Source organism: Mobula hypostoma, chromosome 11 (genome assembly GCF_963921235.1).
Source record: "Mobula hypostoma chromosome 11, sMobHyp1.1, whole genome shotgun sequence".
NCBI lineage: Eukaryota > Metazoa > Chordata > Chondrichthyes > Myliobatiformes > Myliobatidae > Mobula > Mobula hypostoma.
The window spans coordinates 14,851,368-14,861,500 of NC_086107.1; the positions used below are offsets into that span (position 1 = coordinate 14,851,368).

Sequence of the window (10,133 nt, forward strand, 5' to 3'; positions counted from 1 at the left end):
TAAGGTTATGTAAAACATTGGTGAAGCCTAACTTGGAGTAATGTGTGCAGTTCTTGTCACCTACCTACAGGAAAGGTATCAATAAAACTGAAAGAGCACAGAGACAATTTGTAAGGATGTTTCCGGCCCCTGAGGACCTGAGCTTATAGGGAAAGTTTGAATAGTTTAGGACTGCAGCACAGGAGAATGAGGGGAGATTTGATTGAGGTGTGCAAAATTATGAGGGTAATAGATAAGGCAAGCAGGCTCTTTTCCACTGAGACCAGAATTAGAAGTAAAGGGTTAAAGGTGAAAGGTTAACATGAGGGGGAAACTTCTTCACTCAGAGGGTGGTGAGAGTGCGGAATGAGCTGCCAGCTGAAGCGGGGAATGCAGGTTTGCCTTCAATACTTAACTGCTTGGATAGGTACACGGATGGGAGGGTTATGGAGGGCTATGGCCCAGGTGCAGGTTGACAGAATGAGGCACAATAACAGATCAGCATGCACTAGATGGGCCAAAGGGACTCTGTCATCTTTGCATTCTATAGCTCCTGGGTATGATTCCTAAACTGCGACTCGTCCCGACACACTAGTCTGCACAAGCACACAGGGAAATGAAATCCAGGTTTGAAAAGACGCAAAGAGCCTCAACTTAACGTGCAGTGAGTAACGCTCTAGTTATTTTTATTACAGCTTGAGGGACATTGCTACATGGTGATGCACTAACCCAAAGGAAATACTTTCCCCTCAGTGATATAAAAAGGCAGCAGCTCCCCACAGCCAACCTCAACAGGCTGAACGTACTTGTAGTCAGACAGCAGGCACGGATGAAAGGCCTCGGCCTGAAACATCGACTGCTGATTCCTCCCCATAGATGCTGTCTGACTGTCTGATCTGCTGACTTCTGCCAGCATTTTCTGTGTTACTCTGGGTTTCCGGCATCTGCACTGCCTCTTGCACACATGGTCAGAACACGTTTTTAATATCCCACTCTCTGGACTGTGTTTTGCCTGCATCGTTCCCCAGTCAACCCAACGGTCTGCCAAGGCCAAGACATGATACGTACCCAAGTCGCAGCCCCTGTGCCGGTAGAACTGAGGGGACTAAGCCAAAGGTTGCAGCAGACGGGAGGCAACATGCGAAGTGCCAAACCCCATCCCTGGCTTTGATGCCTCTCTCCCTCTCTCTGATTGCACACGGGTTGCACTCCCCAAGAGTGCCTCCCTCAGGTTTAAGTGTGGTCAGGTGGAGCCAGGGAGCAGAACTTCCGCAAGGTACGCACGGGCCAAGATTTAAAAACTTTCTGCCGGCTTTCTGCCTTCATTTACGCAAACACTCCTCCAGGGGGCGAGCTTCCCCAGCACAAGGCAAGTTTTACCTGAGGTGTGGGCCTCCCTGGGAGGACGAGCTGAATTCTCAGCAAAGCAGGTTTACCAGGACGCTGGCTGGATTTACAAAGCATGTCGAGCGAGCTGGGGCTTTCTGCCTTCAGAGTGAAGGAGGAAGATAGAGGTATACAAGAGATGTAGATAGAATGGACAGCCTTTTCCCAGGGCAGAAATGGCTGATACGCGAGGGCAATAATTTCAAGGTAAACACAAGGAAATTCTGCCAGTGCTGGAGATCCAAAGCAACACACACAAAACGTTGGAGGAACTCAGCAGGTCGGGTAGCGTCTATGGAAATGAATACAGGTACGACATCATGGGCCGAGACCTTTCTTCTGGACTGGAAAGGAAGGGGGAAGATGCCAGAATAAAAAGGTGGCGGGGGGAGATGATAGCTAAAAGGTGATAGGTGAAGCTAGCTGTGCAGGAGAGGTACCCAGAGGAAGGATTCTGACAAGAGATGGGGAAGGAGGAGGAGATCCAGGGGCAAGTGATAGGCTGGTGAGGAGAGGGAAGAGGCCAGACTGAGGAAAAGAAGAAGAGAGGAGGGGCAGGGGAATTTTAAGGTGATTAGGGGGATGTCAGAGTAATTTTTTTTTTAAACAGAAAGTGGAGCGTGCTGCCAAGGGTGCTCATAGCAGATACATGAGGGACATTCCGGAGGTTCTAGATATGCAGAAGGATGAAAGAAAAATGGAGAGTTATGTGGGACAGAAGCATTAGATTGCTCTTGGAGTAGGTTAAAACAATGGCACAACATTGTGGGCCGCAGGGCCTGGACTACGCTATGTTCTACGTTCAGCCTGCTGCTCCCTCAGAACCCCTGGGGTTACCTCACTTTCCTCTCAGCAAGGTTCAGAGTTCAGTCCCAGAATACCTCTGAGGCCTGGCGAGCATTATTGTTGCCAAAAATACCCCTCTTAAATCCTGCCCAAGGGTCCTCTCCAGCACATCCACGTGTGGACACCTCGGTGGAGAGAGCATCTTGTGGATGAATTGCCTCCTTTTTATTATTGGTGCGTCTGCCAAGTCTGCAAACCAGTCTGAAGGGAGATTGGCGAGATTGTGCCATTATTCAAGAATTCAGCTGTATACTGAATTACAGCAGCATTGCCTCCAAGAGGACCACAACCTTGTCGTCAGGTTTGGAGGTTTGCCTGCCCTGATGACTCCCAGAGAGCGATGTTGGCCTGAGTCAGGGCTTTATGCTTTGGCTCTTGGTAGGATCACCTACGCCAAGCAGGTCACGGAGGTTCAGCTCGGGGCTAACAACCCTGACTGAAAAAATAAACTTGTCATGGAAACAGCAAATTAAGAATCCTTCTACATCTGAGTGTGATAATATTCCTGGATCTCCACCCGGGACTTGCATGACCGGCAGCACTGAAATCCGAAAGGAAGCTACGGATATGACGAAGGAAGCCCTGAATACTGCCACAGATGGAGGACTTTCATTGCTGCCCATATGCCAGCAGTGTAGCAGGCTTAGTAAGTAAGTACACACACAGCACTGGGGAGAGAAATGGGATGGAGTGCAGATACAATTCTGTTCTATATTTCAAATGACTTCAGGCCAAATATTGAGAATTGACAATGTAAATCTAGACCAGAAAAACAGCAGAAATTAGGTGGGAGGGGACACACTTCACATATTGTTGGTACCACATTTCACTAAGATGAGCTTCCACTCAGGAGTCGGCACATGGACGTGCAGGAGAGAATCCTTGGGCAGGATTTCAACGGTAGTTTTGGTAACAATCACTTGAATACTGCCGTGCCTTGCCCAAATTTGAAGACTAGCACGGATTACAACGAAAGGAATGCAGGGACCATCAGCCTTAAACTCGAGCGGCAGAGCAGAATGCGGAGACCATGTGGCCTCTCGAGCATTTGCATTCCTCAAAACCAACTCTGACCTGCCGAGGGCACGATGCCACTCGTCACCACGTCACGATCCCTGCTACGTTTCACACCAAAGTTGATGTCATAGAATAGGCAGACCTTGCAGCTACTTGCCCACTCAAAGGAAGCCTACAGTCACTGGGGAAATTGGAACCTAGCTGTTCAAAGTGTTGGTATCATTAACAGTTCCTGTCACCATCGCTGGCAAAGACAGATGTCTTCAAAGAGCACAAGGCAGACTTGACCAGAATCTTCTCAAAACCAAAGGATAAGAGCTATCAAATTTCATCTGTTTGTCAGCTGTATACACAATAACCTGCAGGAATGAGGCGCTGAAACAGTAACCCATTAAGCCACATTCAACAGGCTGCCAACTCCTTTACAATCCACCGTTTTGGCTACAAATTAATGCATTGTATTTGCTGTGCACAGTGTAATCCATTTAATCAGTAATGGGGATCTCAACGCTTCATTCCTGTTAGTTCCCACACATCCACTCAGTGGCCACTTTATTAGGTACACCTCAATGCAAATATCTAATCATCAATCATATGGCAGCAACTCGATGCATTAAAGCATGCAGACATGGTCAAGAGATTCAATGGAGACCAAACATCGGAATGGGGAAGAAATGCGTTCTAAGTGACTTCGACCATTGAATGACTGCTGGTGCCAGATGGGGTGGTTTGAGTATCTCAGAAACTGCTGATCCCCTGGGATTTTCACACACACATCCATCTTGAGAGTTTACCAAGGATGGTGTGAAAAAACGAAGAAAATCCAGTGAGCAGCAGTTCGACCATAAGTCATAGGAGCAGAACTAGGCTATCTGGCCCATCAAGTCTGCTCCGCCATTCGACTGACCCTTTTTCCCTTTCCTCCGCCCTAGTCCCCGCCCCTCTCTCTTGTTCTGTGGACGAAAATGCCTTGTTAACGACAGAGGCCAGTGCAGAAAGGCCAGACTGATTCAAGCTGACAGGAAGGTGACAGTAATTCAAATAACCATGCAATACAACAGTGGACTGCAGAAGAGCATCTCTGAATGCATCCAGATCAGACCTCCAGGTGGATGGGCTACAGCAGCTGAAGACCCCATCAGGGTACCTAATAAAGTGGCCACAGAGTGTAGTTTTGCATTCAATTTTAAATTATTTATGTTAACACAAAAGCAAAGCTGTAGCTGAAGGGAGACCAAATGAGTGTGTGGCATCCAGTTTCAAGGCATATTACCCAGGCATCAAGCCCACACCACCACCCCTCCGTCCCCGTCTCCTAAGCCTGATCAAGCAGAGGCACCATACCTGTAGCGCACAGAGCCACAAAAGTCTGGGCGTGTTTGCGGATGATCTGTTTGTTGTCCTTGGGGATGGGGAGCTTGTTGAGGAAGTGATCAATAAAGTCGTGAGGAGTCACAGAGGCTAGATCCCACTTCAGTTTGTTGAGCACAAGTAGCTCCATTTGCTGAAACAAAACATATAAATACATTGCAGCTCTGTAAAACCCTGGTTAGCTCACACTTGGGAGTACTGTGTTCAGTTCTGGCTGCCTCATTACAGGAAGAATGTGGAAACTTTGCAGAGGGTGCAGAGGAGATTTGCCAGGATGCTACCTGGATTAGAGAGGATAGAACGAGTGAGCTAGGGCTTTTCTTTGAAGGATGAGAGGGGACTTGATGGAGGTGTACAATAAGAGACGTAGATAGCGTAGATGGCCAGGGCAGAAATCTTTTAACACAATGTTAATTTTAGCTGATTGGAGGAAAGTATAGGGGGAGTACCTTTCTACACAGAGAGTGGTGGTTGCATAGAATGTGGTAGAAGTAGATACATCAGGGTCATTAAGAGAATCTTAGATATGCACTGGGGCGACAGAAAACTGGAGGGCCATGTAGGAGGGAAGGATTAGATTGATCTTAGAGTAGATTATAAGGTTGGCACAATGTTGTGGGCAAAGGGCTTGTACTGTGCTGTCGTGTTCTATGTTATTTGTGTATGGCAGACTGTGTGAAGTCCGATAATGCAGGTGATAAATTATCATTCATACAAATGATCAAAGTTTGCAAACTGTGACAACTTGAATGGTGGTGATTAGTTAAATGCACTGCCTATCAAAACTGAAGCTCATTTCTCTCTGTGACCAGGATTACAAGTAGCACCTTACTGACCTCCGGTCAATGCGTTCTTTATGGAAAAACTGCCCCACTCACTGGGAGACATTACTGCTGTTTCTATCATTAGCTTCATTTCCTCTGCTCTTTAAATAAATATTTTCTTTTTTCTCTCTCTCTTGAGTCAATGGCCTTTGTTTGCTCTATAATTTTGCAATGAGCCTTGGACATGGAACCAACTCCATCCCTAATTCATTAGCTGACATGGGGCTGTCAATAGAAATTGACTGAAAGAAGTTGTGCTGGTTTTTTTTGGAAGATTAATTTTAATTCCTAGCAATAAATCTTGCACAAAATAAAAAAAAATCCCTACATTGTAATTAAAATACAAGTTATTTTATTGTGGTTTTTGAATCCAGAGACTTGCAGAATATAGCTCTTTGCAGAAATTATGCCCACCATTGATCATGCAAAATGACAGGCACCGCGCTGTATAGATTGGTTGAGAAGAAATCTCAATATGGGGGGGGGGGGGGTCACTGCCTACTGGTACACATGCCAGCAGAGGGCGCCAAATACCCGCAGATGGAAGAGTCCCCTTGAAAATGTTAACAAGGCATTGGGGGAAAATGTCAAATATCGAGAAAGGTACATTTGCAGCCTTTAAGTTTGCAAATTTTTCGTTTCCAATACAAAGCCCCAGAACCATTCAACGTCCACACCGAACAAATATTATACAGAGGCTATTAAAACATAAAATTCACCTTTCTAAAAATTATTGAAAATGGTAAATATTCAGGATATTTTTTAATTTGCACTTTTTTTGGGGGGGGTGGGCTGGGGGTCTGGAGGATATTTGTGCTTGCCTGTTGGAGTGTGAAAGGTCAAGCGCAAAGGTGAATAAAACACTGGACCCCAAACAAAAATCACCCTGACGGGTTTGCGGGTGGGAATCGGATCTCGATATGGCACTTAGCACATTCCCACAATAATAACAGGGGGAAAAAAAACGCTGATTAAGCAATATTAGATGTAGCTGTATGGGCTTGCAGCGTGGATAACACGATCTTCAAGGAGGCGGTGGCCACAGAAATGACCTAAAATTTTCCAAAAATGTGTACATATCGGGTCTTCGCCGCGAGAGTTGGTGAGAGGAGCGAAGGCTGAGAAGGGGTAAAATTCGGCAACTACCGATTGCTCAGATCAGGGAAGCGAAGAGTACCCATTCTGTCGGACAATGTGAAGTAAAGTGGGGAGAGGGCAGCGATAACCTGATTGACTTGGGGGGGAGGAAAATTTGCCATTTACCAGTAATTCCTCGGGTCGGATGGAGTTATCGGTATAAATGCAGAGTTTTTCCGCTGTTAATGGAATGGTCTCTTTCATTTTCGATGCCAGAAACATGCAGGTCGCTCCCAGCAATTGCAAGTGGGTCTTTTTCGTTAGTTCAATCGACAAATATCGGTCCAAATAGTTCATGGCGATTGGGAAAACCTCCTCTTCACATCTCTGTTCCTCGCATACCTAGTAAAAGAAGGTTAGGTGGGAGGATGTACGAGGTTAGACCGCTAAAAGACTCCCTTAACACAATCTATTGGAGATAAATATTTTGGAGCGTTGGTGTTAGTTTATTAATTTTAAACCATTTCCAAAGCAACGAATTCTAAATGAGCGAGTGTCACACTCGCAAGATATTCCCCCTCTCTCTCTGCTCAGCCGCGCTCCCCAGCCGAGTTGCAGTTCAATTTTCACGTCGTCATATTTTCAAAAAATATTTAAAAATATTTAAAAATTAGCCCGGGCGATCGAAATAATTCGAAAACCCTCCCCGTGCGATCCTTTTTCGATTGCAATTTGTCGCGAGGCGTTTCAAACCCAGGAACCCCCTCAAAAGAACTCAATTTCGGTGCCTGGGGTGTCAGGGGTTGCTTTAGGTGCTGGCGATTCTACAGTGCGGGTTTGCACCGACAATCATACCAAGGCTGGTCTATGCGCAACTTCAAAAAATGATTAAAAATAGAAACCAGCCGCAAAGCCGGGTGAAAAGGGCACGAAAATATGCCAAAACCTCTCAGGCTTGCGCCCTGTCCTATTTGCAAGCAACTGGCCCCGCGGTTTTCCCCTCAGCTTTATTTTTCCCCCAGACCATCGTTCCTGGTAAGTTCTACTGAAACGAGAACGTGGGTGCTCCCGTCAGTTTCAACAAAGATTTATATCAATTTCTGCCAGTTCCAATGAAAAATGCCTTGAAATTGATCAACCGTCCCCCCTATAATCTGGCGCTGCCGAGTCTATCAGAGAGGTTATAGTCCCTAGGATTTCAATGACTTTGTTTTAACTTAAAAGTTAGTGAAGCAATACGGAACAAAGATGGCGTATAATACTGGCACGCATCGAACTGCATACGTGTACAAGGTTATTTAAGGTTTTAAAATTAATTTCTCAGCCCCAGAAACTGCGGGAAACTTTAGCAATAACAAAAAAAGGTAGGGGGAATTCAGCGTCCGCCTTCTCTCAGTCCTCCGAACCCCGGCCTTCAAGATGCAACACCACCTTCTGTCTCAGCAAGATAAAGAAGGGTATTTGCAAGACTTGCACGCTCGGGGCATTAGCGGAAGTGTCGGGCAAGAATTTCACATTGAAAGCGGGGGGAAAATTCAACAGAAATGGATAAAGATGAGCGAAACCGGGGGAGGGGGGAACGAGCAAGGGGAAGCGTGACATTCCCTCCCCCGCCTCTGTTTGCTGTCAGACTGCACAGTGTCTGCCCAAATCTGGCAAAAATGATTAAAGCCCCCTTGGTAGATGTAAACTCCGCCAACGTGCAAAATGTATATATGTACACAATATATATATATATATATATATATAGATTATTATTATAATTCTCTGCACAAACCTCCAGCATCCAAGTCGCAACAATCTTTCTCATGGAAGGCACAATTTCTTTTTGGACGCATTTGAAGTAGCTAATAGAGGGAAGAGAGTTTTCTTCGCTTTTAAGCATATTATGCAGGACGCGATCATTGATTAAGTTGGGATCCTTATACGCTCTTCTGATGGTGTCTTCTTCACAGCATAATAGCTGATATTCCATTGCTATGGATTTCTCTTTTTCTCTCTCCCTCGTTCTCTTTCTCACTCTCTCTCTCTCTCTCTCTCTCTCTCTCTCCTTATTGCATTGACTAAAACGGAGGATGCTACTGCCTCTGGAGGCTATAGTTCAGGGGAAGAAAAAAACTTAACTATAACGTGCCCACCAGTGACGCAATTACCTCTTCGTTGTTGTTATGCAGAGCAGCTGGACTGGGAGATCAAAGGAGAAATGGGAGAGGCCAGTACAGGGGCAGAGTCTATAAACCAGCCCCAATCGCATGGAAAGAGGCAGGCTTTATCGATGTAAATGCAACTATATTGATTGCAGAGATGCGAAAAAAAAGTTTATGCCGATAGCTTTCTTCAGTACGAACCAATAATATAGGGACTACGAAATGACTTCTTAAAATTTTATATTTAAAAAGTGAATTGATTATTCCATTTTACAAAAGGGCCCTTATTCTAATACAGTGGGAACTTGTAGTCAGTTGTCAATCAACAGTGCGTTGATTGACAGCTCAGTAATCACTCACAGTGCAAGAAAGTGGAAGCTTTGAGATACAACGGGAACAAAGTTAATTTAATCCACATACTGTATATATAAAACCTGTGGTTCTCTGCTTACCGCCTCCTCCCCAACACACACACACACACATTTATAAACTTAAAATTTTCTGCCATAGGGTTAAAAATACTCTTTATTGCAGACTGTAATTTTCACGCGAATCGAAAAGATCCGCGCAGTGAAATTATATTCGTGTTTGCTTTTGCTATAGTTCCCCGTTTGCAGCCGCTTTTCACAAGAGGTCATCTCAGTTTATCCGAGGCTTCCTGAAACATTTTAGCCCGCCTGTGGTACAAATCCATATATAAAACTAAGACGTTAAGTGGAAAGTTTCGCTCTCTCTCTCTCTCTCTCGCTCTCGCTCTCTCTCTCTCTCTCTCACTCGCGGGGAGGGGAAGGGGCAGGAAAGAAAGTTAAATTGGCAAAATTTCCTCGATCTGTCAGAGGAACTCCTTATGCCGGTAGAAATAAGAGGCTAAGGTATTAGCATAACCAATGACGGGAAAGATTGTTACTAGGCAGATCAGGGAGCCCTCACTGTGGATTCTCATCGATCACTCAGGCATCTAAATTCATCCCTTTTGTTCTTTGGAATGTGAAAGCACTTTAATGCTTTTATTTTGAGGGGCGAAGCAATCGGAAAGAGGGATCACCTTTTTTTTGGCCTTCTTATAGAAGCACAGTTTTTTTTATTATAGCGACGCTAAGCCTGGGACTTATTTATAAACCGGTTTGCTTTTGTAAGTGATTGCACTTTCACGAAATAAAAAAAATAAGGCAGGGTTTTTCTTTGACTGTGTGCCTGCTCCGTTATATGTTATTTTGCAAAGAAGATATTTTTCCCCCAGTTGCTCCTTGGGTCTTAAGTAATTTTTCCCCCTTCTCTGTGAATCTTGTCGCATGATCATTAATGTGAGCCGGAAAATTCCTCACATTCCAGTCTGCGCCGCCCACATTAACGAGTCCACATGGTCCGCTTGCATCTAATTACCGTAATACAGCTAAGCTATTGTTCCCCAAGAAACCCGGCTCTTGCCAAGCCACCCAGATATCTGTCAAAGCGGATGTGAGGAAGAATCTATGTATTTTACTTA

At 45.2% G+C, this 10,133-nt stretch overlaps 1 protein-coding gene across 1 annotated transcript in view; it reads right to left on the minus strand.

Annotated features, from left to right (window-relative positions):
- ccnd1 (cyclin D1) overlaps positions 1-8,675 on the minus strand; it is a 28,229-nt gene extending 19,554 nt beyond the window's left edge. The window contains exons 1-3 of the mRNA XM_063061700.1: positions 8,278-8,675; positions 6,687-6,902; positions 4,573-4,732 (exon numbers count right to left, since the gene is read on the minus strand). Coding sequence (XP_062917770.1) covers positions 4,573-4,732; positions 6,687-6,902; positions 8,278-8,475 — 574 coding nt within the window. The 5' untranslated portion in view covers positions 8,476-8,675. The remainder of the gene's footprint in view (positions 1-4,572; positions 4,733-6,686; positions 6,903-8,277) is intronic.
- Between the last annotated feature and the right edge of the window lie 1,458 nt (positions 8,676-10,133).